We start from the raw sequence: 27,500 nt of genomic DNA on the forward strand, positions 1-27,500 counted from the left end.
CATTCGTTAACAACTATAACTGTTTCTAAAAAAGACATTTGAATTATTATACTTTCATTATTTATCTGTTAATACAGCTGCCTCCACTGTGTTGTAGTTATTGTATTAATAAATACTGCTTTACATGCATGTAATAATGACAGCGGAGCAGTTGGTTGCATTGATAATAAATGTGGTTATTTTACATGATTTTGCATACTTTTTATAGATATTAAGTTTGGAAAAGTATTCTTGTTAATATTGTGCTTAGAGCTGTAGCTAATGATTTAGTCCAAAGTGTCTTTAAAGGTTCAGTTTATTTTCTAAGATCACTCAACAATTTTTGATTCAGTAATAAAATGTGAATGACTGAAATGATTAACTGATTATTAATTTATCTCAATGAACTGATTGATTTAATTGTTTAATATTATAATAGATATTCTTTTTTACCATTTCACCCAGTCCTGGGGACAAAACATCCCAAAAAAGCCCTCATCAATAGTAAATAATAACAATGATTGACAGTTACAGATCGACCAGTCCTATTAAATGTATTAAATAAGCATTACTGGAGAATATTAGAAGTGTAACTAAACTAACTTTAAAGGCACAATGAGTAGAATTTGTGGGTTACGTTTTTTTGGCCCCTCCTCCCCGGTCACGCTTACCGAGGAAGATAATTGGATCTGGATCGTTTTATACTTGTGTCTTCTCGGGGGAAACCGATGCTCCTCACGAGAACCTTTTCAAAGTTCTCCCTTGTTCTCTGCATAGTTAACAAATGTTGGATGTGCAATGTTAAAGAACCCGCCGCAAGGGACCCCCCCCCCCCCCCCCCCCCCCGGGCGCAAAGGGGGCGTGTCTGCCGGTGCGCCGTCACTTTGGCCGTGCAGGGGGGGAAAGACAACCCCAGATTCACTCTCGTTTTGGAACAAGCTGTATTTTATTGGTGGGGGGGTGGGGGGGGGGGGGGGGGGGGGGGGGGGGGGGGGGGGTAGCATTGTGTCCGCCATTTTCAAACCTTTCTCTTGAGAACCCGCTTACAATCTGGAGACCGGTTGAGACCCAGAAATGTGCCACGAAACAGAAAAAAAAAACTGCTGCACAGATACAGACGCTTACACACACTTTCAGTGAGTCAGAAGTCGGGATGAATTGATCAGATTTGTGTTTTTTTATCCCGATAACTACACCTGGACTTTAGGTACCAGGTGTAGGTATCGCTGCCTCGCTGTGTGGAAGTGACCGGGGTCAACCTCTTATGTGTGAGATAACACGCTTGACTTAAACATTACTTTGTTAAACAACATGTAACAAATCAATCATTATCAATCATTCTATATGTTTATGATTGGAACACTGCAAAGAACTTTTGCAGTGTGTTTGCAATATTTGTTATTGTTTTTCAATGCCGCAATAAACCTGCCAAAACTTGAGCAGGGAGTACAATTCCGGTACGTGTTGTACACACTATAACAACATTTAAATGTAATAAATAGATTCAGCTCTTTGATATCCGATATCGATGCATTGATCATAAATCGTGATTGAGAGGGATTACTTCTACTACACATTGCATTTTAAGGAAAATCACACTTGTTCTTTAAATGAACAGAAACAAAAGGCAGGCTTTACTTTGTCACTACAGGAGTTTAACAAGCCGAGTAATCTGTCTTGTTTATTTTTTTATGATATGCTATACATGTACACTTCAAGACAAAACTGCGTCTCCACCGTTCATCATTCTGAACGTATGAGTTGTTTTGTCGCAGACGTGGACCGTTGTTTTTGTTTCTTAAACGAGGCGTGAGTGTGTCTGGCGTGAAAACACTCTTCCCTGGTAAACCTGAGACCTGAGAACACCTGTATGAGGCCAGCACGTAATGAGAGGTCTTTATGTGTCGAGGTGTGTGTGTGTGTGTGTGTGTGTTGTATGAATTTGTGTGCTGGATCTTCTCAGCGTGTGTTTATGTGTGCAGTAAGTGTGGGGAGTCTGCAAGGTGTGTCTCTTTTCGAAGGGAATGTCTGCCTATAATACGTGTCCGCATGAAGTTATCTGTGTGTGTGAGGAATGTAAGGTGTGCGTGTGCGTGTGTGAGTGTGTAATGAGGGGGTTCAGAGGGAGCTGTGATTATTCTCGCCTCCTGCGGTGCGGGTCCTCTGGCTCTGTGGGCCCCAGGGAAAGCGCCCTGTATTTAGCGTGTGGGAACGCACATTCTGCCCCCTTATCGCTGCATTGTTGCAGCCTCGCTCTTTTCTTCTCTTTTTTTAACTAATTGAATTCTTGACTCCTGAGCCACAGGGACGGCTCGGGAGAGACCAAAGAGAGAGACATGAATTTCGGGGCTTTTTCTTGCGGTTGAGTGGGGCAGAGCAGTGGGGGTGAAATTGGAGTGTGTGAGGCCGGGTGGTGGTGGTGGTGGTGGTGGTGGTGGCGGCGGTGGTGGGGGCGCAGTCGGAGAGAGGGCCGGCTCTGGCTGGCTGGGTGGCTGCTGTGGCGTCACCCTGTACTTTGATACCAGGGGTCAAAGGTCGTCCTCCCCCGGCGGTGGTGAGAAAGTGGCGAATCGGGGACGGTTTATCCAACAATCATTTTCTTTTGGAGACTTTCAAAAGCGCTTTTGGCCCCTGCGACATCTTTGTAGTTGTGCTTGAGGAATTCTCGACAAAACAATTGTAACACCCCCCCCCCCCCCCCCCCCCCCCCCCTGTTCTCACCTCTCTTCAGGGTAGCTTCTCCCTTCACTGGCTTCTGCCCCCCCCCACCCCCTGCCCCCTCTCTACACTAGTGGTCAGTGTAGCGTACCCCCTTTCCCAAAACGCCAAACCAAGCTCGAAATCAGCATACTCGCCTAGTCTTGCAGGAGATCTGCACATGGCAATATCGCTGTTGGCTTTCAGGCTCTCTGCTTCTTGAGTTACCATCTAAGTCTTATCGTGAGAAGGGTGTAAGAGTTACTTAATTTGCAGGACTGTTCAGACATGGAAACATCTTCATCCCAATACTTGCTTTTTGTGGCACCTTGTGTCTACAGCTTTCAAGGCTTTACTATCCTTCACATGGACTACTTTGGAGTCAAATGGGGATATTTACCAAGGAGTTAGAGTGCATTTTAGGTACCAAACAAACCTCATTTACTATAGGAGCATAAATGTTTGACCAAAAATCAAAACGGATTTTTCCAAACTCTTTCAATCCCTGCTCTTTCAATGGGGCTGGACACTGTAAAAGGTTATTTAACTAATACTTCCTTACATACAGCCGCCCTCTTGGAAGATTACATTTTTCAACTCAGTGAACACACACTTGCCTTTTTCAGAAGTCTCTCTTCTACAGCACACCTCAGTTTCTGCAAAGTAGATGAACGGTGTCTGGGATACGCGACAACGTGTAGAGCCTTCAAGCTTCACGCAAGTTATGTGGGGACGTCATTCTGAGCTTGTGGAGAGCATGAACCCATCTTTGTATATCTTTAGAAAATTAGATGCTAAATGAAGTGATGACGACCAACACACTGAAGCTGAAAGCTTGTGATGGGAATCCTGCAGACAAATGCATGCAGCAGTATTTAGACAGCCTTGAATCCCAATCCCCAACTGTTGGGGATCTTTTCATATTTCACAGGACTTGTACTTCATTGGACAAAAGGTTATATTTAGCAGCAGCACCATGGATGTGTAGACCGTCAGGAAGAGAAAACCCAAGGAGAATTTCCAAACCAATCTAAAACTCATGCCCACAGAAGACAACTATGCTGGACTAACCTTTGGACGAGCGCCCAGCTCAAAGCCAAGAAACCTAATCGTCCGTGACTCGGTGGGAGAGCTGACCTGCCGCTACACATCTGCAGTGGCCCGGCCCACACTTCAACCTGTTGGGTCTTGTTTGAATGACAGCAGGGTCGGCAGGAAACACCTCAGTCAACTATTAGCTAACCACCTGCCCCACTTCCTACTGCCTGGACCCGCACACACCAGGTATACAGCAGGAGAGAGACAGGGAGGACAGAGAGACGGGCAGAGCCGACACAAGCAGGAGACTCATCACGAATAGAATCTATAATTCTCAAATTAAAGCCGATATCCAAATGATAGCAATTGTACTATAATAGCTGACATGGTAAATCCCGGTCACACTCACAACTCTGCTGTCCGGACTTTCTCCTTTTATTCTACCATCATGATGTTTGACAGTACCCTGAGGGACACCTCATCAACACTGATCCACCTGCATTGATGAGCAGTGGACTGCTCCCGAATTGCTAAAAGGTTTAAAGCATGGCTGTACCAGCACGGCACTCGGCCCAGAATCACGTGGCCCCCGCTGGTGTACGTGGTGCGGGTCTCGACAGTTAAGGGCCTTGGAGAAAAGGGCTCAAAAATGGCTTTGGCAGCCGAGGAGTCGATCCTCGGAAGACAAATTCAAGATGACGATGGAGGTGTTGCAAGACACGGAGTGGATTGACTTAAACCAAAAACTTTAAATGTATTACCGTTGTCATATTTGACCTCTGCATTTAACCCACCCTTAGGAGCAGTGGGCTGCTGTGAAGCGCCCGGGAAGCATGTGGAGATTCAGTGTCTTGCTCAAAGACACTTTGACATGCAAACTGTGTGGAGACCAGGGATCGAACCGGCTACCTTGCGGTTGCAGGACGACCACTCCACCCATGAGCCACAGCCGCCAAAAGATGGAATCTAGTTGAGGGCCGGTAGGAAATGACAAGCAGTGGAAGCTGATCAAAAAGCAGAGTGAAGGCTGATCCAAATCGGTGGAATATTCCGTCAGATGACATTAATTGCATAACTGATAATGACTGAGCCTACAACAGCCAACACCATAGAAGTGGCAGAGAGAGCCTTGAGATAGCTCAAGAGGAAAACCATGAGGGAAGTAGCTTTAGTCACAAGCAGAGGTCTGTAAGGTGTATGATGTCGAAAGACCCGAAACACGAGAGGACTCTTGCAACTGAAGATGTAGAAACGTCGAGTGGAATTAAAATAACAAGCGCATGATTACAGTATTTGTGTGAAAAAGAGTAAGTGAGAGGTAAGGGGAGTTTTTCTTGGCTACTGATTGAATTAGCGCTGTGGAAAAGCACATTGTACTGAATGTAACGAGACAAAGGTTAAACATGGAGGATGTTTTTAGTTTGCATTATACATGAACAACGGAAATAAAACACGTGTTGTTAAAAAAAAAAATAAGCTTGCCTCAAATTAAGGTTTGAGTCTCTCTGCAGTAAAGGTCAACAAAGGTAACTAATGCAATTTCAATTATGGGACGACATTGGGTTATTTAAACCATTTTTGATTTCATAAAAAAATGCTCTGGGAGTGTGAGCATAGTATAAAGACCAAAGAAACCAACTATGTGCGGGAGGAATTGGAGGTGGATGGGTCAAACAAAAAGACTTCTACCAGCTGTTTGTGTCCCAACATTTTCTTGAGTTTATTTTGAAGTTATTTTTACTACTTATGTTACCTTGTTACATTTGACTTAGATTACGTACTTATTTTAAGCCCTACCGCGATGTTTGAGTTTGACTCGCTCGGCTACCCGGTGTCGCCAAGAGTCCTGACCAAACGTTAGTATGTGACGAGAACGTGTTGGAGGAAACGCCAATAACTATGTGAGAAAAACACAACTGACCCTACTTCACCCCTGTAACCTCCTGTAGTGCCTCGTCATAGTTCATTGAACCTGTCTAATATGAGCTCCATCGGTGGGCATAGAGTGCGAGTCCACAATATGGTGTGGAAAAAGAAATATGAACGAGAAAACCAATCTGAATGGGGGGGGGGGGGGTAAGCCAAGGTCCAAAGCCACAGATAGGATCGATATGTTTTTCCGAGGCAGCGCGGACGGGGGCAGGCCGTCCAGCACTAGCCTTGGCATTTCACCGCCGTCACATAATCCTCACTCGCAGACCTTGAGATGATATCCAGTGGATCAACAGAAACACGGGGACGGAAACAGAGGTGGGCTGAGATGTGTGTGTGTGTGTGTGTGTGTGTGTGTGTGTGGTGGACGGATTCATGTTAAGTATATAGATTATCAGTTATACAAATAGATTTTTCTCCAGGTGGCTGGTGATAAATGGAATTATGTTTCGCATTTGCCGTGCAGTTGATGCCTGTCTGAACACATAATGTGGACGGTGCCAATTTATTTGTATTCATTATCAAACTTAACCGTCGTCTAAACCACGGCACAAATATAACAAAGTACAGTGGCAGACAAAGAGGTCCGAAGCCCAAAATAAATGATCTGCTGGAGATAATACAATATAATAGATCCTCATTTGAATCATTGTTTTTAATGAATTAGGAATGAGTTGTAGAAGCGGGTTGATAAATTGCTTGGTTAATATTATAGCATAGTATAGTAATAGTTTCTGTATTCATTCCCTGGAAGTGATCAAAGGACAGGAGGAGTGTGAAGCAGGGACATTTCTAAAGCCCCTTTTCCCACTGGACCAAAACACCACCAACACCCGCTGACATCTGGCTTTTGTCTTTAGTGGGAACGGTTACAATCAGCATGCGTTGCCGGGACAAATAACTCAGTATTAACAGGTATCTTCTCGGCAGTGACGGAAACATGACACACCCGGTGCATGCGCTACTTTTCTGGTGTGATGAGAGTTGAAGGAAATCTACGATAATATTATCAACAGGAATTTGGACAATTATAATGTATTAACAAATAAAAAATACAATTGAAATGCTCTGCTTAAAGCCGCCAGCCAGATAACAGTCATTTGTACCTCGCTGGTCATCGAAAGACACCTGTCATTCAAACTTGACAGAAACCCAATAAAACTCATCTAAACTGTCTTTGTTAGTCTTTCCACTTTTCCAACTGTCACTAAATGTGGTTTGGTAGAAATAAATCCTGGATTGACCGAGTTAGATGTGAAAAGAAACAACAGTTATGAGCGCTCCTCAAAGCCAGGAACTAATATTTTCCCTCGCTGATTAATGTAAAACACACTTCCTTCGAACTTGACAAAAACTAAACAAAACCAATTAAAACCGTCTTTGTTAGTTTTTCCTTTGTTAAAACAATCACTATCTATGGTTTCTAAGATTTAAAGAGAGACTGATAATAATAGGTGTACAAAAACAAGTTACAATGACACCGTGATATTTTCACTATTTACTGAAACCAGAAAAAAGACGAATTGGCATACCAGTCCACTTGCAATGGGAAGTAGTCCATCTCCTATTTCAGTAGGTTTTCCTATATATATATAGTGTTTAACACAAGCTGCTTTCCACATACTTGTAGAAAGAGGAAGGCAGCCGTGATTTACTTCATTCACTCGAAAACCTTTAAACCAACAATCTTACAATCTTCCTTCAAAGTGGCACATGGCACAAACAAATGCCACAAAGAGTGAATTATGCCACAAAGAGTGAATTACGACACCTGCCTTGAGTCGTACACCTGGGAAGAGAATCAGCCTCTTGAATGCAAATGGCTGCTGGAGACCAGGGTTCAACTGTCCACATGATATCCATATTCAGCAGACATTAAAGAACATTTAAACTAACGTTACATGATAAAATAATTCAAACTGCACATCAAAATACTTAAAAACTATGTAGGTTTGATATTCCAGAAAAGGTTGCATCCCAGATGGATTGCACAGATCTTAATTATGAGTTTAAAGGCAAGACACTGAAGACAGTAATTTCCACACAATTCCTCTGTTTTGTTAAGAGACAAGATTTCAGCATTTCTCCCCATCGTACTAAAACATCTATATTTCATTGAATATCATCAATGCTTGGGTCAGCAACCTTTACTAAAAGAAAAAGAGCCATTTTTGGCCAGAAAAAAATATCAAATCTACAATCACAGACTCACTGTTGTATACCTCCACCAACAAGTCATGCAGTTTACATCCATGTCTGTCCAAAATGTTATCACTTCATCATTTTATCTTTTTAGACAATAAATTAGATCAGAAATACTTGAGTTACAACCAAAAATGGGTTTTGTTGCAGTGACCTTTGACAGTGACCAAATTCTAATAAGTTTAACCTTGAGTGGACGGTTGTGCCAGATTTTCCGAAATTCACTCAAGGGGTTCCTGTGATATGTTCACCAGAATGGGGCGGATGTGAGGTCACGGTGACCTTGACCATTACCAATTCAAATCTGGTCATCCAAGTGGTCCAAGTGGACGTGCCAAAGTTGAAGGAAGTCCCTTAAAGCGTTCCTGAGACATCTAGTTCAAGAGAATGGACCGGATTAACGTACATACAGACAGATTGACAACCCGAAAACATAATTTAAAAAATCTGTCTGAAGCCAAAACAAACCATACTTGAGCCATGTAATAAATGTAATAAACACAGCCCATTAAGTTCAATGCAGTGAGGACCCAATTACAAATTGGAGGCAGGACATTGAAGAAACGTCTCAGGAGATTTGGTTGGAACTCCTGCTGGCTTTTCAGCCAATGCAATGTGACTGTTATGGAAAAGTCTTTCCATTACCTTTGTTGTTGTTTGCTGCAGCCAAAGATCACGTTTACAGGTAAGTGACCAGTGTTGGCGCTGAGAGCACACAAATCTATTGATGCACTTTTAAATTCTCTATTTCTCTCAGATTTGGAGATCTTGAATCCATACCTAGCGTAGCTTGGAAAACTCAAGGCCACCGCTATTGGTGGCTGAGCCTTGAGGTGGACAATGAGTTATCAAAGGAACATTGCCTGCAGGTCTGGCACACAAGGTTTTATAAGTCCCATTTTGGGTGGGGCCAACACCATTTCCAGCTTTAGTGCGCATGTACACTTTTAGTATGGCTCTGAGACACTGTTTAATAAATGAGACTCCTTGAACGTCTATCTTCCACAAGCCTACTTGTGTGGAAACGGATATTGAAGCCGGTTTCAGTTCTATAATAAACGTGTAACTACAGCATCCTAATTGTGTGTCGTCGTATCCTCTTTGAGTTTTTGCTCGGCTTGTGTTTAAAAAGACGTTCTCGGTATGCTTGGACAGAAGTTAATTTAACAGGTTTATCAGTGAGTTGACACCTGGGTTCCAGACGAAATTGTAATTAACTAGGCCGTTGGTCAGCGAGAGGTAGTTTCCATTATGAGGGGGCAGCAGTGCTGAGGCACGGCCTGCTATTTCAGCCAGCAAATTGGAGAAATTAATGATGTGGATAATCTGCCTGCCCCTCTCAGATCTGAGAGACGCTGCAAGGCCGGGATCAGACGGACGAGGCCACCATGAATATATGCCTATACACTGGATCTATTCCCTTGTGTCCCTTCAGTGCCAATTAAAATTAGGACATTTGATCAGCTTCTAGTATTATTTATACGGCTTAGAGACCACGCTATGACTGGACTATGGTTAGGTTTCAAGGTAGAGGTAGACATCTTTAGTACAATGGGTTAGACCTGCTCCTGTACGGCCCAGTACTGAAGAGTTCCTGTCCAAATTGGATTGCTTCGCAATACAGTGCCAATATAGGAAGTACTCTGTCCTTTATGTAGGGAAGAAGGTCCAGGTGTGGGGTCCGGGGTTATATGGATGTGCATGTAGTGCATCTGACCCAATCCAACAGTTATCAGAGGTTGCGATTTATTATATTGTGAGACACGGTACACACTATAACAAAAACAATCCCTTTTGTTATATAAGCTATTGAGTTTCCCTTTCAGGCACGTAGCACCGATCAGGAGGATGTCTGCATCGTGACGTGGATTACGCCGTCATGTAGCCAGTTCTTAATTTATTTATTAATTTTTTTTTAAAGCTTTGGGCGCTGACAGTAACCACTGAGCTTTGTCTTGAATGATTCCTGACGCTGTATGTGGAGCAAGCGATCATTTGGATTGACCTGTGATGTTTCCCACTTTGCAGCCAGATGGACGGTCACCTGCCTCTCCTCTGGACGGGCAGGTGGGTGAAGTCATGGATACTGTTACAGCGCTCTGCATCTGCCTGCCTGCGTGTTGTCAATACTGTGTGTTATTAAGCGTGGAAACGCGGCTGAGAAATCAAAGGGCTCCTCGAAAGCACCACTACAAAGAGCTTGGTTCTGCTCACTGAAGCCCAGTTCAGTCAGTAGCTTTCTGGATCATTTTAACCTCACACTGGTTGTGTGCAGACACGGCGTGGGGAACTTTAAACTATATTCTATTTCTATAATTTGGACACAGGTAGTGAGAAATTTTTAAAAAATTACAAACGAGAGTAAGCAATAAAAAAAAAATTAAAAAGGGAAATAAGTGTGCACGCAATATGAGAGAGAGCAAAAGCTGACAACGCATCAAAACACAGACATTTCCCAATATATAATAAAATATTAAATGTTTCTTTAAAAATATATTCAGTTGGAGAGAAAATATGGCAGTAACACTTTGTCCATATCTATATTGCATTATAAACAGGTGTATGATGTTTTATAGCACTGTATAATTATAGTTATAAGCACGCATAAATATTCACACACATTTGAACACATTATGAATTCATTTTTTATTAACGACTTGTAAGGTGGAGTACAATAATAATTCATAACTGCTGGTCACTCACTGCCATTTAGTTTTTGCAAGGATCAAAATGTCTTATAATCACCAGTTATATGATCTTTTTTTAATCATTCATTACAATCACTGTTATGTTGCACTATAATGTGATTACTGTAAGTGGTCGTTGGGTGTTTTGTTCAATTTTACTCGGCCCAGAGCACCTTATAAATCAATTATCTAATGATATAGTTTCTGTAGATGGCGTTGCCCTGGCATCCAGCACCACCGTAAAGAATCTTGGATTTATCGTTGATCAAGACTTGTCCTTTAACTCCCACGTATATCAAATCTCAAGGACTGCATTTTTTCACCTACGTAATATATATTTTTTTTTAAATCAGGCACATGCAAAGCAATGCAGAAAAATATGTTCACGCATTTGTTACATCTAGACTAGATTACTGCAATTTGTTATCGTCAGGCTGCTCTAATAAACCTCTTAAATATCTCGAGTTGATCCAGAATGCTACAGCACGTGTACAAAAAATAAATAAATAAAAAAGATCATATTAATCCTGCAATAGCTTCTCTGCACTGGCTCCCTGTAAAATCAATCTAATTTAAATTCCTTCTCCTCACCTGCCTACAAATTCTTAATTGGTGAGACACCATCATACCTTATGGAGCGTATAGTACCATATTATCCACTAGAGAACTTACAGAACCATATTAAAACTCGCCTCAGTCACACCCATCCTCAAAAGACCTGGCCTAGATCCTGACATCCTCAACAATTTCAATCTCCCTTTTACTTTAACACACCGTTGCCAATCAATTCAAAACCCACCTGAACTCCAACCAACTGTATGAACCATTTCAATCCGGATTCCGATCTCACCACAGCACAGAAACCGCCCTAATCAAAGTCACCAATGACCTCCTCCTCTCCTCCGATGACCACTTACTCAACATCCTTATCCTACTGGACCACAGTGCAGCCTTTAACACCATCAATCACTCCATCCTCCTCACCCTTCTTGAGTCTTCCCTCCACATTACTGGCAGAGCCCTATCCTGGTTCAAGTCATACCTCTCCGACCGCCAACAGTTCATCATCATCATCAATAAATCCAAGTCTGACCCAGTCCCTCAAGGTGTCCCCCAAGGTTCGGTACTCGGCCCCCTCCTCTTCCTCTAGCTCCCCCTTGGCAACATCATACGCCACCACGGTCTCCACTTTCACTGCTACGCCAACGACACACAGCTTTACATCTCCACCAAATCCATCACACCCACTAACTACTCCACCATCAGCAACTGCCTCACAGCTATAAAGACCTGGATGCAAGCCAACTTCCTCAAACTCAATAGCGACAAATCTGAAATCCTCATCATCGTCCCCAAATTACTAAACAAATCGCACCATAACTTCTCCCACTGCTTCGATGGCACCACTGTTCCTGCTTCCACACACACCTATAACCTTGGTGTCATCTTTGATCCAACCCTCTTCTTTGAATGCCACGTCAAGCACATCACAAAAACATTGTCTTTCATCTTAAAAACATCGCCCGTTTAATCCCCTCTGGACTGGACCACTGCAAAAGCATCCTGTACGGAAGATCCACCAAAAGCATCAAGAAACTACAGTATATTTAACAAATTTCCCCCTACGGATGAATAAAGTATCCATCTATCTACATCCAGAACTCAGTTGCCCTTCTCCTCTCTCCTCTAGAGATCACAATACAGTTCAAGATTCTCCTCATCGCCTACAAAGCCCTCCACAACCTCGCGCCTCCATACCTTTCTGACCTCCTGCACCAACAGGTTTGCCCTGGTCCAGCCCCTAGATATGCTGCTATAGGCCTATGCTGCTGGAGGACATCTTAGGATACACTGAGCACCTCTCTCCTCTTCTCTCTCTCCTTCTGTATGAATTTATGTCCCATCAATGCACAATAATAACTCTACTTCTTCCCCGGAGTCTTTGTGCTTTCTCGCCTCACAGGTTAACATGGATAGTGATTTTATCCTGCTGAGAACCTACTGCTATTATCATTATTATTATTATTATTATTATTATGATTATGATTGTGTTGCAATGTAATTATTATTGCCAATACCATTACTGCTTTTCTTATCATTATTATTCTACTATATCCACTGTTGCTGTTATGTTTGGTAGTTGTAACCTTTTGATCATGCCTACTATTCTCATTATATGAATAATTTCTGTCATATGCATTGAATAACTCTGTCATGTTGTTCATTCTGTATATATATACTGTATATATGACAAATGCAGATCATAAGGTTTCTTCCTTTTTTCCCTGTTAAAGGTTTTTTGGGGGGAGTTTTTCCTGAACTGATGTGAGGTCCCAGGACAGAGGATGTCGTATGCGTACAGATTGTAAAGCCCTCTGAGGCTATAATTTGTAATTTTGGGCTAAACAACATAAATTGAATTGAAGTTAATTGAATTTCAGTGAATAAGGAAATTCCTGAGGTATAGTCCGATATAAGGAATTACAGGCTGGTTATGAGTCACGATAAGTGGTCATTGTTAGTCAAAAGTAAAACATAAAATAAGTAATCCATATATAATAAATATATAATAATGAATGTTATTAAATACTATGAATATTTAAGTTGTTATATCTATAAGTATACAATACTATGAACGGATTATAACACATTATAAGTATGTTTATAAAGAGAATGCTATCTTAGCAGCCAAACAGGGGTTCATGCCAATCATAGAGAATACTAATATGAACTCTAAAATCAAAGGGGTGCACTGGATTTAAATATCAGAAGACAAAACGAGAGCATGCAGAACAATAAACATTTAATCAGGATTCTCTTGGTTTTAGTAATCGTTGGAGACCAAACTCGTAATTGGAAATCTACCGGCCCCTAACGTCAATCACTGATTTTAAAGAAGAGCACTCTCTCTCTGCTCCTCTTCCGATTGGACCAGGCTATCATGTTTTTATTTGTGGCTCCTGTGAACCAAACTTGTGTGCGTGATTCTGAGCAAATGCTTACCTCAACGTGGGACTAATAGCAACAGACCACACTCTGTCATACATGGGAATGGTGTCTCTGGGGCAGTTGGAGGTCAGAGTCCAAATCTAAAGAAACAAAAGTTCCTAGTAAGCACAAAAAATGATGTATACATCCATTATCTGTAACCACCTATCCTATATAGGGCTGTGGGGTTGCTGGAGCCAAAGCCAGTATATCACAGGACCATACTATGTTGTGCACATGACATATAGACCCCTTTTCTCTTAGTAGACACAATGACACTTTTAGATGAAGACAGAATAATTATTCTCTCCACTGGCTAATGGTTTTGGACCGTTCTTTTTTTTGTCCAGTCTGTCCATCTCTTGAGAAAGTTAACATCAGCCTGCAATGAAACGCCAGTCATTTACACACCCGACAAGGAAAGCAAAGTGCATTGTAAAGATAGGTTTATACATTTTTGGATGGCTGTAATTTACCTGCTGAAAAAGTGGCTAATCCAGCATTGGCAACAGTTTCCCAACAGCAAAGCAACACCAAGAAGGAAGAACCCCTTATCAAAAAGACTTTGGTTAGCAGAAGGCTAAACTATGAGCAACATTTTCTCTCCATCTCTTTCCTTTAGCCGTTTACGTTAGCAGGGGGCTAGCTAACTAATTAGCAACGTTGTCTAAAAACTATTAGCCACATAGTCTTGAATCATAGTTTCTCATCGCAAAGGTATGCGGTAAAGTTATTATCAATTATGGCACCCAGCAACAAAGCAAGATGACCTTCTCGATGTATAACTTCATCCAGCTGACCAGTCATCATGACATTGGCTCTTAAAGGGTCTTTACTGCTGAATTATTATGACGCTAATGCTGATTTTAATCTGAAGAGAAATCTTCTTGTTCTGCAGAATTGTAGAGTTATGTTTCAACGCAATAAAGTCTACATCCTACAGTCTTCCTCTTTGCGAAACAAATGTGGACTCTACACGTCATGGAACATGTAAGAGGTCGTTCTGACCCGGGTTGTTCGGTCTCTGGATCCACTGACGATGAGTCCACCTTTAGAGTCCAGGCAGTTGACTTCCTGGTTGTGACCCGACAACTCCATCGACATGTCCCGCCTCCTGCTGTGAACCAGGATCTTGCCATCACTGAAAAAAGGAGAGTGATTTTTTTAGGACTAGGACTACTTGAGCCAGCCCAACTGTCAGGAGGACGTAAGCCGTCTTCCAGCATGGGTTGAGGCCCTTATACCACTGTATGAGTATTATAACCTCAAAAGGCAAGAGCAAATAGAACACAAGCTTCACCTTCCGCCGCTGATCAGGTGAGAGTCCGTCAGGACGAAGCGGCAGACATCGCCCTTGTGACCCGAGTAGATTTCAAGCGATTTACGTTGCAGCTTCCCAGAGTCTGTGGCCAGACGGTACGCTCCGATATCGGCAGCCTGAGACAGAAACAGGACGTTCCCATCCAGCTGCAACCACGGCAACAGTCTGAAGACAAGATGCGTGAATTGAGAGGTGGGACAGTGATGCGCTTTTCTTTGCGAGTTACATAAGAAGATGGATATCAATATCATGCCCGCGTGTTAGGGATGAGAAACAGGATATGGTTAGCATAGCTTTTTATTTTTTTCAAGCTAGCTTTAAATAGACACTATCATCTAGGCTAACCATGCTAACCTGGCCCCAGAGGATGTAAAACACATCATGCAACGTACACAAGCTCTGAATTCTCATTTTTATATAGATTTTCTCATATTGTCTGGAAAAAATAAGGTCAAAGCATTTCAGCTTTCAAACAGTTTATTGGCAAAATACTTACTTTGTTTTCCATTTGAGATTAATTGCTTTTTTGCAGACTCCGTCGTACCAGTTTTGAGCTATCTTCACCCTCTCCTTCAGTGGGATGGAAGGATATCTGCAATGACAGCGACAGTTTAACATCCTCTAAATAAATTGAATTGAAGCAACGGAAGAGGACATACTGGAAAACTGTTTAATAGATTCCATATGAAGTATAGATGAAGAACTATGAAGTTCTATATGTTTTCTGATCTGAGGTTTAGATGTCTCTGTGATTTTTGTTTGAACTTCAATACAATGGAGGTGAATGGAATTTATTTTGTGGTGCTTACAGTATTGAAAAAATCTAAAGAAAAAAAAGTAACATCTCTTTTTAAGATTAGTGGCCTCATAACTCAGGATCGTCCTTTTTTGGGGCTTTTGTCATCCCGTTCCAAAAAGATTTGTATAATAAAAAAATAAAAAATACATATATATAAAAATGGTGACTGAATAATGACCCTGCCTATTATCACAGTTTTGCACTTGTATCTTGCATATTCCTTCACAAATGTGCGACATCATTTTAACAGAAAGATATATATTGCAAAAAGAGGTTTTAATATTGAGCAGAGGTGATATGGTCATGGGTTGTGGGACACTATCCAATTCATTTAATTTTGTATAGCCCAAAATCACAAATTTGTCTAAGAGGGCTTTACAATCTGTACATGTATGGCATCCTTGTCCCAGGACCTCACAACACCTTTTAGGTAAATACCATTGTGACTCAGTCATTCCTGATCAAAGTTTTAAATGAGATGCACAGTACTGCTGTTCCCCCAAAGCACCACAACATATGCAGACTGCCTGCAGCCAAAAGTCAGGGAAATCTAGCACTCTCCTTGGTGTAAAAACATTGCTGTGGGGTGTGCTGTGCCCTGGACGCTGACTAACGGTAACCATACTGTGAACGTGGCCCAAAGAGTAAACACTGGCAATGCACGTCATCAGTGTGCGACTGTTATCTTACATGTCCGTCCCGTTCCGAGTGATTCCAGTGTTTAAAAACTCTTTGGCAGTCTTCCTCCACACCGCGTCCCGGTTCACAAAGTGGTACGTGGTTTTACACACTTGAGAGAGGCGAGTGAGGGATTTATAGTCCAAATAAGACAAGATGTGATAGAGAACATCTTCCGGCAGATGCGACAGCAGCAGCATGCTGACAGCGCCGCCGCCGCCGCCGCCGCTGCTGCTGTCGCGTGCGCGGGTCTCGGCCGTGCCTCGCACGCGCACGCGGGGCTACTTTGTCAACACGGGTTTCGAACGCAGTAAACAAAATATCTTATCGTTGGAGAGCAACGGGACTTTCATGGTGAGCATTACAGAGGAAACCGGAAGTAATTTCAGCGACGACGGTTGATGACGACGACGACTGGACGTGATGACGTCACGGGTTCCCTGTCCAAACTTTTGTCTGTCCAAATACTACGACGTCTATGTTTATATAACCTACCTTTCAGTATTGTATGTGCCAATATTATATAACTATATAGCGCTTACTTTTCCTTTTTCAGCACTGACAATCAAAACAAAAAAATGCTAAAATAATGAGACGAGATGAGGAATTGAAATTAGAGCGCAGCAAAACATTAAGATACTCAAACGTAAAATAAAAACAAAACCGGTTAAAACAAAGTCAAAAATTGTGATTAACAAAGAGTTTAAATCTGCACGGATTTGTTGTTGGGTATCTCGCTAAAAACAGGGAAACGGCTGTTTAATAAAAGTTCATTTCCAGAAGGGTTTTTAACAGATTCGAGATGCTCAGGCAGGGAGTTCCAACGCTGTTTCAACAATGTAACCCGAAAGTTTGCTGATGCCTATTTGGATTATGGTGTGTCATTAGCACATAGTTATTATAGACTGTATGCACGAAGTGGACATAGTCGTGACGTCACCCATTGGTTTGTGGACTGACGTTTTTGAAGCCATCTTGGATTTACGGCCCTCGCCATGTTGTTTTTATCGCAACCAGAAGGTATCATGTTTTGAATACGAAGGGGCGACATGGAGACGACGTATACGGCTCTGGTAGCGGCAGTGACCTGTCAATCACAGTACGCCCGCCCTAAAGCATACTCTGCTTTATGGTCTATTTGGCTCAAATGGTCCATCAATTTTCTATCATGCTGTTTTGAAGAAGACTTGAAACTAGATCTTGAGACCATAAACTTATGTTTACAATGTGAGGTAAGAAATCAAGTGAGACTTCGATACAATCAGACTTGTTTTTGCACCCAGAGAAGTCGCCCCCTGCTGGTCAGGAGAGAGAATGCTCTTTTAAGTAACGTAAAGACTTCACTGACTATTTGTTTTAGGAAACTACTACACTGTTTTTTGTGTTTTTAAGATTCAAGTCGTCAGCATAGGAGCCAATGGTCTTGCATGCTGAGAGCCACAGACGGGGTAGATATAGTATTGAGAGATGGACTAAAACATTGCTGATTCTGGTCGTTAAATGGGATTTGCTGACAATAAGAACATTGTAAGATTTCACCATTCATTTAACAAAAAAATAGAAAGCCAAAGTCCTGATATCACCTCCAGATTCATGTTCCACTAGCATCTGTGAATTAATACAGTCTCTTGTCACTTGTTATTGCCAGGTGTTATCCATATTCTAAAATGGATGAGTACAAGCCATAATATTAAAATAACTTAAACAACAATTCCTTTTTTACTAAATAAATAAAAGCCCCTAAAACTCTGCCAGATTGGCAGTACCAATACATATGCCATTACATTTGATTGATTTATATCCAAGCCCTCATCGGTTCATAAGGCACCAAAAATACAGCTGCAGTGGACCGACATTACATGAAGTTTCATTTAATTTCCAAATTACAGGTTACTTCACCGCTCAAAATATTTTTCCTTCTCTCCCAAGCCTGGAAAATAAAATCTGCTAGAAAAAAAGAGTCTTTGCCCGAAGCACAAGTCAAGTTTTTCATCGTCATCTAGCCAAAAGAAAACTAATGGAAGTCATTTTACTAAAGAGTATACCTCCCTTATGTCCTCGTAGATAGGACAGTAAAAGTGCACCTCATTCCCAATTTCCCCGAGCTCACACAGCAAACAGACTACGTCCTCCTCTGGAGTGGAATTATATTATTATTATTAATCTGTATGAAACGATAAGTTTGTAACTTTTGTTTATACCATATAATCTCCTGAATATCACAAAGTAACCTGTTTTGGAAAATGAATGACAAATCGATCATATTAAACATATTTCTTATATTTCTTATATAGCAGTAATCTCTCCTGTCCAAAAATCTCTCCACGTTTAGAGCCTCTCTATCTGTCTGCCTTAGGGACATACGACCAGGTATTGCAGTCCAACAACACAACCACTCAAACCCTTCCTGGCACCGTCTATGTTCTGGAAGAAGATTTAGAATATTGTCCAAATAGACAAAGTGAAAACATTTGAACATGTCCTGCAGGACGTCATTGACCAAAGCCCTTGAAGATTAGTTAAGCCAAATGGCATGACAGAATACTGTCTTCCACCTCCACACATGCTCTTAATGGGGATGTCAAATGTGAGGCAGGTAGAATGTCAAAAACTACTCCAACCAGAATAATCCCATATGAGGGTTGTTCTTAATGTCCATTAATGATCTTATCAGTTGAAAACTTCCATGTTCAAGACGGCTACCTGACCACCATGACTATATGAATAGTCCGAAAGGGGTGTGTGTGTGTGATGCGTGACCCTACTGTCTCTTTTTTTGATTATCATATTTTCAATCAACTATTTTTGTCAACACTTTGAGGTCACATTGAGTTGTGCCGTTTCATAAACTGTTGAATGCATATTCTTATGATCAAATTACAACCTGCATATAAACAGTAACGCCAAAGTCCTTTTTTCAACCTAAAGGTATAGACATAGTTCGTGTAATAACGTATTTAATTCAGCATGTTTGAAACTGAACAAATAGACATTTCTATTCCAACCTCGTTAATAAAGTCATACTTTGAACCGGGTTGTTCATGTCGTCTGCATGACGCAACACTGTAAAAACACGTGGAATAAGTATCCAAGATGCGCTTCTTTGTAGTCCATCTTTGGAACATTGTAGTTTCTGCAGACCGGCGTCACTAACATCCGCCTGCCATCACTAACATAACTGTCATAACTAACAGGAAAACAAGCACAAATGACTAAGCAGAGGTAGACGTCGTGACATAGATGGCTTTATTTTTACAACTATCTTATAATTATGATAATTAACTTTGAACTTTTCTTTCAAGTTGAAAAGAATCGCCTTCCAGGAGAGTTTTAACCCACGTACAAATAATCAAACGCGCTCTGTAATCGCTCAACTGGGCATTCATTGAACTCATCGTTTCAAAATTCTACGGGGGTCTTTGAAAAAAAAAAAAAAAGTAAGCATTTTAAAGGGTCAGTCCACCCAAATTAAAAGACTATAGTATTTATTTTAATAATGAGTGTGAAAAACAAAATGTATTAAATCATAAAAAATAAAAAAAACTAATGAAAAAACACAGTCTTCCTCTTGCACACTAACAATAATTAGTCAGGCTCGTTGATTTCCCTAAACTCTATTGTGGTGTTCTTCAGTGTCGGATCACACCGTGAATCATTTCAGCTAGTTTGTGTTGACTCAAAATGTCTCTCCAGGCCCAAATGTGCACCAGCTTCCCCTCCTCGCCTCATATGGTGATTTATACAGACACTGAGCAATAGAATGAAAGTGGAATACAGCCCTGAGGGCTGTTTAGCCACTAAAACTGCCAAGGTTGTGTCACGGTCAAATGACTACCAAAAGTTGATTGACCTTATGACATTCTGTGAGGCGCTTAACCGTTTAGCATCAGTAGCATCAATTTGTGCTCATTCACATCATGAGGGTCCTCAAGCCTGCAGTTACGAGTGGCATCCCCGAAGCTCTTTGATCAGCTGAGCACAACCGCACATAATTGAAATATGCAGATCGTTTTTTTCTTTCTTTCTTTCTCCCCCCCCCTCCTTTTTTTTTTTTTTTTAAAAGACATGTCCCCCTTGTTGAAAGCCGTGCTCTCTCTCTAAAAAAAAAAAAAAAAAAAAAAAGGCCATGTCCCAAACACCGGGCCGTCGAAAAAAATCATTTATGGTTGGCTTTCCAGCTGAACTGCCACGGCTAAAAGGAAATGAAGAGGTTGGGAGGAGGGTTACGGGGGAGTGGAGGGGACGTTTGGGTGGGGGGTGTTTCAGGGGGGCTATGTAAGGGAGGGAGGGCGGGGGGGGGTGGGGGTCTTCCCTTTTGATCTTTTTAGGGCAGCAAAGAGAGTGGGGGGTGCTCTGCCTGCACTGGCAAACACATTTAGCTGGTAATTGTTCAGATCAGACTGACAATCAGTCTTGGAAATGCATGGACAAACAAAAGTTTACAGCTCCAATTGGAAAAGTCAACAGGTCCCGCACAAGGCCCGTACACAAACAATGAAACTGTCGAGCTGGAGCTTCACTTTGATCAGTTGTTTGCGTTTCAATTATCCAGCCTTGGCCGGACTGGTGGCTTTTGTTAGCGCTGCTGAATGGGGGCCCTGGATTTAATGGGCTGCCTGTCATTTTTGATAGAGAATCCATCCACCTTACCGCTTCTGCACCAGGCGCTCCTGAACATCCTCAGACAAATGACGGTTAGCCGGCTCGGTTACGGTAGGAATTCACTCGTCCATAGTCAGATACAATTTTTTTTTTTTTTGACAATTATTTTTTTAATTCCATCAAATATTTAAAAAGAAATCTTGATTTATTTATTTTTTATTTTTATTTTTAATTCTTAATTTGTTTGGTGATTTGTGGTAATTTGGTATAGTTCCGCATAATTCACTAATTTGTGAGCTGGGTCATGAAAACCAACCACAAATCTATCAGCTTTATGTCTCTGTATGATTCTCTCCAACTGTCACAACACTGTCACAACACCAGAGCTGGGTATGAAAAGTCAAATGTGTATTGAGTGCAGGCTGTAATGCGTATGATGTATTCAGTGTAACCGGGATTTTACAATTGCTTGAGTCAGGACTGGAGTCGAAATTCCTTCTTCTTTTTTTTAAAGAAGAGTTTGACGTCCCACTGGCCACATCTATGCACAATGGGCTGATTGTTGTTGCAATGTTTTCCCACACTGCCATGATAACATTTCTGATGGTAAAAAATATATATATATATATTTTTTAAAGACACAATCTGTAATTAGTCTGCAGAATGTAAACTCAGGTTGTTAATAAATTGAAAAGGTGTATATAGACATAATGGTGCTTTTTTTCCATAGAATTAATAGAAATACTGTCCTGAAACTCAGATATCATATAAAAACAATTTTACAATTTCTATCTAAAGCAAGCATTACCAACATTGCGTCCATACATCTTCACATGTTCACACACACACACTGCTTAAATGTGTGTGTGCAATGAAACCAACAAACACAATGTAAATACCATCTATCTGTATTGATGTGGTTTTGAATTCTCTTTTGTATAATAAAAGTATTTTTGGGGGGTTCAGAAATTGAAGTGTCCAATATAAAAAAACTTTAAAAAAGAATGACTTAGTTGGCCATATTTTCAGATCAAAGAAAGTAAGATTGGATTGATGAAATTCAGACGGCAAAATTCAAGATGAAAAATCGGAACAAGCAAGCAACGTCCAATAAACATCTGCTAAAAGTTTTCAAGTGAATACAAGCAGTCGTTATATCCTTTTGAAACCAGTTTCTAACATTCATCTCTTCTGAAAGCAGGTGATGGACTTTAATAGACTTGTTTAATTTAATTAAGAGAAATAAAGTCTGAGTATAGCTTGCAATCTATCCATAATTTAGTTTTGAAGGGCTAAGTGAAATTCCAAATGTATCAAAGAAAATAGCAACGTTGGAGATATCTCTGCACCTGATGAGCCACTGATATTCTTGACAAAGAAATTCAGGTTACTATTATCATATGACCATGGCCAGTTCATGGAAGTCAACTCAGAGGGTCTGCTCCCTTTTGGAAAAATGCTCATCTTCCTGGATGTTTCTGAGCGTATACGAGGTGCTGGAGGTTTTAAGTGCTTTTTGATGGGGGCGGCTTCTGTGTGCGGCTTGTGGCTTTTCCAAGACTGCTTAGGGAGGCAGGGTCGCGTTCTCCGGTCACCCCTGCTATTCTACGGCCTCCACAGGGGGGGTCAAGGCAGAGGTTAAATTGCTCCCTAAGCAAATGAAGAAGGTAGCTCTGTTTGTTTATCTGGGGTTAAGGATGATGGTTGTGGCTCAATAAAATGGATGAAAGCGACGTTACCCCCCACCCCTCTCCCCACCCCATTTTCAGCACTGGAATTGCTCCACATTTGCATGGCAGCACTGGCGACACAGAAGGTGTGATTTTTCCCACAAGCCAGTTCACTGAGGTTTGCCGAGGTTCACTCTGACTTTACAGACACTGGAGGCTGTGGTGGGGGCTGTAATGGAGAGGGGCCGACTGGAACCCTAATTGAATCAATTTACACAAAGTCTACTGGCCTTCCAGAGGCTCCGCAAATCCTGGATTGGAGAAAAAACTCAGGGAGTCATCTGCATACTGTCGTTTTTTTAATCAACACTGTATTTTACCAGTATTTCTTTCCATTATTATGAGGTTGCATCATTGAGTTATCACTAAGCACCGGCGTTAATTGATTGATTTGGTGTCTGTGAGCGTCTATTGGAAGTCCTGAGGGACAAATCCCTCAGTTAATCCAATGTGGAAGGAGTTAAGCAGATTAATGTCATGTATTGTCAAGATCATTTAATTCAGTGCTTTGGGTCGGACAGCCTTTGATAAGTCAGGATTAACTAGTGAAGGAACTTGTCCACAAGCACGGGGGTCACCAAAGGTTTTTAATCTTGACAAAGATCATTTTTTGGGAAATGGGATATATTGTAATTTCCATGCCAACGAATGAGTTCTGATGGGTTTTTTTTAGTCTTTTGTGATGGCAAACAGGAATCTCTTTGGGTTTTAGACTTGTTGGTCAGACAAAGCGAGACTTTTTTTAAGACGTCATCTTGGGCTTGGGGAGTATTCTTTTTCCCTTTTTCCATTTTTCTGACATTTTATAGAGAAAACAATTCATCAATAAATAAATAAATAATCGACCAATTGATTTAAAAAAATAACCGTTAGTTCCATCCATCATCACATCACATAAAGTCAGTTAAACATCCAAAACATTGTAACTTTATTCTCTCAGGGTCGGTTAACCGTGCACATCGAGTTTGTATTTATGGTCCAAAATCGTACCACGTTTAAAAAAACAAATAAAACCTCAACGCTGTGTCGATTGCATTTAGACACCAACTCCGAAAGCTTTGTCCGTCATTAAAGTATTCGGATCCTTAGAACTCCAGTGTGATAGTGTGAGAGAAGAAATGTATAGAGCCAAGCCAGCAGTGCAGGAACTATTTGCTCTCCTGCTGGCAAACAAACACACACACACACACACACACACACACACACACACACACACATATGCAGCAGACGTTATAATACTGATCAGGTTAAAGTATATTCACAGAGTTTTATCAATGCAACAATTTGTTATTGATCAAAACGCATATTATCGTCATATCACAGGTAGACGTTTACCCAATGTCGCACTCGTGGAACGGCAAATTCACATAGGGACTTATTTCTGTGTCACACAGCAACATGCATGCCTACACACACACTCACACACGCACACACACACACACACTAGTGCCTGGTGGGATTGACCAATCAGATTATACGCTGGGGTGTTAGAAAGGCGGGAGATGAAAGAATAACAGTGGAGATAGTGAGAGTTACAGAACCCGATGGAAGCTAAAGCCTAAAAACAAACACAGGCGGTATCATCCCCACAACAGCCAAGCGCTCTGACACTGACATGCTGCTATCTGCTAAAAAGGAAAGAGGGGTGGGGGGTGGGTGACCTTGTTATCCCTGTTGGGATCAGACTAAGAATACCCTCCCTGTTAGCTTTCCCTGGTCAGGTTTCATATGGGGAGGAAGGACCAGAGGCCACAGCGTTGCCCTCCTGTTCAGTTTGGAAGATGCCGCTGGAAGAAAGTTACTATAGAAAAGAAGAAGAAGAAGAACGTGTTTATTTCTACAAACAAACCTCCGAGAGAAAATGTTATCAAGCTAAAAAAAAAAAAAGCCCCCATGAATAAAGTAAGGACGGATTATACCATTAAGGCGACACATATTTTGTGAAGCACTGCGATTAAGACGAGACGCCCCTAAATGTTACTTAATACTTAATTTCCATACATTTCCAGAACAGACATTTGATGAAGCCTCGCTACAAAAGCTCGGTGTTCTCTACAACTCTGCAATCCGGTTTGTAACAAATGCAGAACACGCCACTGCACTCTATATTCATCACTAAACCGGCCATCTTTGTGTACGCGTCGAAACAATTCACTGGTTCTTGTTAATCTATAAAACTCTCCTTGGTTTATCTCCGCCCTACCTGTGTCAGCTGCTGCACATCTCATCCCCAGCTTACAACACTCGCTCTGCTAACCGTATTTTGTTGGATGTCTCTAAAAAGGTTTGTCTTCATTTAATGTTGCTGCAGCCACAACCTGGAAGGAACTACAGAAATACTTGCAACTACAGTCCTACGTCTCCGAGTCGGCCTTTAAAGCCAAGATCACGGACTTGCTGAAAGACGAATGCAGCTGTTTCTCAGGCTTTCTCCGCTCCTTGGCACTTTTTAACCCTGTTATTTATTTGTTTGTTTATTTTCCTCTCCTTTCCCTCAAGAGGTTTCGCCTCTTGTCAGGCCACAGTTGAAAATAAGAATGTGTTCTTAATCTGTTTCACCTAAATAAAGGTTGAATAAAATTTAAAATGTTGACATGTTTTGGGGAATAAATTGTTGTATAAATCCGGCTATGAATCATATATGAACAAACCTTTAGATTTTTAAAAACAGCCGTGTTGAATTACGCAATTATGCGTTATATGAGGCTAACTTTTAGTGAATTCAACAACATGTTGACTGTATTTTGGATGTTTTCTTTCCTCTAGCGTGAGAGAAGGAATGCTACGGAAATCAAAATATCCTAAAATATCAGAAATGACCATGTGCATGTGAATTAGAATCAATACGTTTAAAGTCCTGGAAACCTCTTTTCAGCTCAAAACCAAAGCTCAGCACTGGAATTTAGTCTTCATCTAAATCAGTTTACTAGAATTATTTCATTAATGTAAGACTGTCTGCTGTAGATAAAAAATAATATTGGGGCCGACTGCTTAATTTATGAGACACTCAATGAATTGGATTTGAAGATTAAATGTCAATCTTCATATAGGGATTTCCCAAAGTACAAGTATTTACAATAACCGTTTAAAAATGAAATATTGATACCATGTTCATAATACACATAATGTAGTGTGTAAATAATCCAGTGCTTCTAAAATCATTTCATACAGTTGATGGCTACAGACTCTCTCCACCTCCCTACACTCATATTTTGAGTGTAATTAATTTGCCAGAAAAGAAGCACAATTCACTTTTGGCTGATGGCATTGTTAGTTGTTTTTTCTCTCATTCACGATAGATATCACTATATTGTTGATCTCATAAATGCTCTCGGCTACGATAATTGTGTCGCGAGCATCTGATATTGTGACAGCCCTTCCTCCATACTGTGATTGTGTTATTGTTGGATTTGTACTCGTGTAATGGCTACTTCAGGTACAGCATTCGCAAATGCGAAGACCCGTAAACACCTCTAATCACGAGCATGCACTGCCAGTGCTTCTGTGGACATAGAAGACAGTGATGGATAGCTGACAACAAACAGCTGACTAACAAACAAGCTGACATTATGTAAACACTGAAGGAATCATCAGCGGTGTAGATTTGACGAAAAGACTACAACCGAGGGCGCTGTCAGATTGGCAGGGGTCTCACGCACACGGCAGTATTTAGCAGCCACGGTTAGCATGGTTAGCATTACCGATAGCTCACCCGCTATTGGCCGTGACGTCGCCCATTGGTTTAGTGGACTGCTGCTTTAAAGCCTCAGGGGGTGGCACTGTACACTTTTGCAAAACCACGGAATACTTTGAATGATGACATTTCTGAAGCCCCCCCAAAAAAATAAACGTGTTTCATATCGGCCTCGTAACACACTTGCAGAAAGGTGCAACGCACAATGTGGTTAAACCGTTGTGACACAATGACGCTACTACGGCACACGTTTTTATGACTGAATGCAAAAGAAACGTCTACATTCCACATATCTGTGGTTTGCATAAAGGCGTAATACCAACATGCCAACTGGGCTGCTTCAATTCGTTCAATCCCTCCACAGACGGAAATTCTATTGTCCTCGCATTGCCAAGTTTTGTGCCATCTGGCCTGACTGTACGTACAGTGAGCAAAAGCCGTGCTCAACAGCAATAGAGAGCTGCAGGGAGGATCTATTTGTGTGGGCCAGCCACAGAATCAGCATCGCACTGTAGTCCCGCTGACTAAAAGCCAATGGGATTTATCCATCGGATTTTGGATTTTTTGCAGAGAATAACCTCTGTGGCAAACAAACATGTATGATACTTACACACATTTAGTTCAGCAAGATAATATTTGAAGATGAAGCACTTTTGTGATATTTCAATTCATTCACCTAAGTGAAGCACACCATGGTCATATGAGCAAAGGGTTGTTAGCAAGACACGTACAATCTTAAAGATTCCGTATTTACTGATGTATTTTAAGTTCAAACCGTTCAAATCTCTTCAAGTTGTGTTAACCACAGACCTTATTAATCTCACCAAAAGCCCGTCCAAAAAAAAAACCCATTGATTTAAATACGAGGGAACACAAAGCGCAAAAATGCTGACTCATTCCTGCAGTTTTAGCTAGCCGCTGCATACGAGTGCGGTGTGGAATCAATTCAATTCAGTTTATTTTGTATAGCCCAAAATCACAAATAAAAAAATGTACTATTTGAATGAATATTATTCATCAAGAAATTGTCGAGAACTGTAAATGTAATTGGAAGGTTTTTGTTTTTTCAAACAGTTATTAGCTCCTTTTTTTAGGAAAAGCACATATGAAAGAAGGAGCAGCAAGTGCACAAAGGAGCCCAGCACAATGAACA

General features: G+C 41.2%; 1 protein-coding gene across 1 annotated transcript in view; it reads right to left on the reverse strand.

Annotated features, from left to right (window-relative positions):
- The window catches only part of fbxw4 (F-box and WD repeat domain containing 4), a 43,460-nt gene extending 26,740 nt beyond the window's left edge, over nucleotides 1-16,720 (reverse strand). Inside the window, exons 1-5 of the mRNA XM_034552781.1 lie at nucleotides 16,334-16,720; nucleotides 15,341-15,436; nucleotides 14,824-15,009; nucleotides 14,532-14,664; nucleotides 13,539-13,624 (exon numbers count right to left, since the gene is read on the reverse strand). Of these exons, the coding sequence (XP_034408672.1) occupies nucleotides 13,539-13,624; nucleotides 14,532-14,664; nucleotides 14,824-15,009; nucleotides 15,341-15,436; nucleotides 16,334-16,521 (689 nt within the window). The 5' untranslated portion in view covers nucleotides 16,522-16,720. The remainder of the gene's footprint in view (nucleotides 1-13,538; nucleotides 13,625-14,531; nucleotides 14,665-14,823; nucleotides 15,010-15,340; nucleotides 15,437-16,333) is intronic.
- Between the last annotated feature and the right edge of the window lie 10,780 nt (nucleotides 16,721-27,500).

The sequence above is a fragment of the Cyclopterus lumpus genome, chromosome 15 (assembly GCF_009769545.1).
Source record: "Cyclopterus lumpus isolate fCycLum1 chromosome 15, fCycLum1.pri, whole genome shotgun sequence".
Taxonomy (NCBI): domain Eukaryota; kingdom Metazoa; phylum Chordata; class Actinopteri; order Perciformes; family Cyclopteridae; genus Cyclopterus; species Cyclopterus lumpus.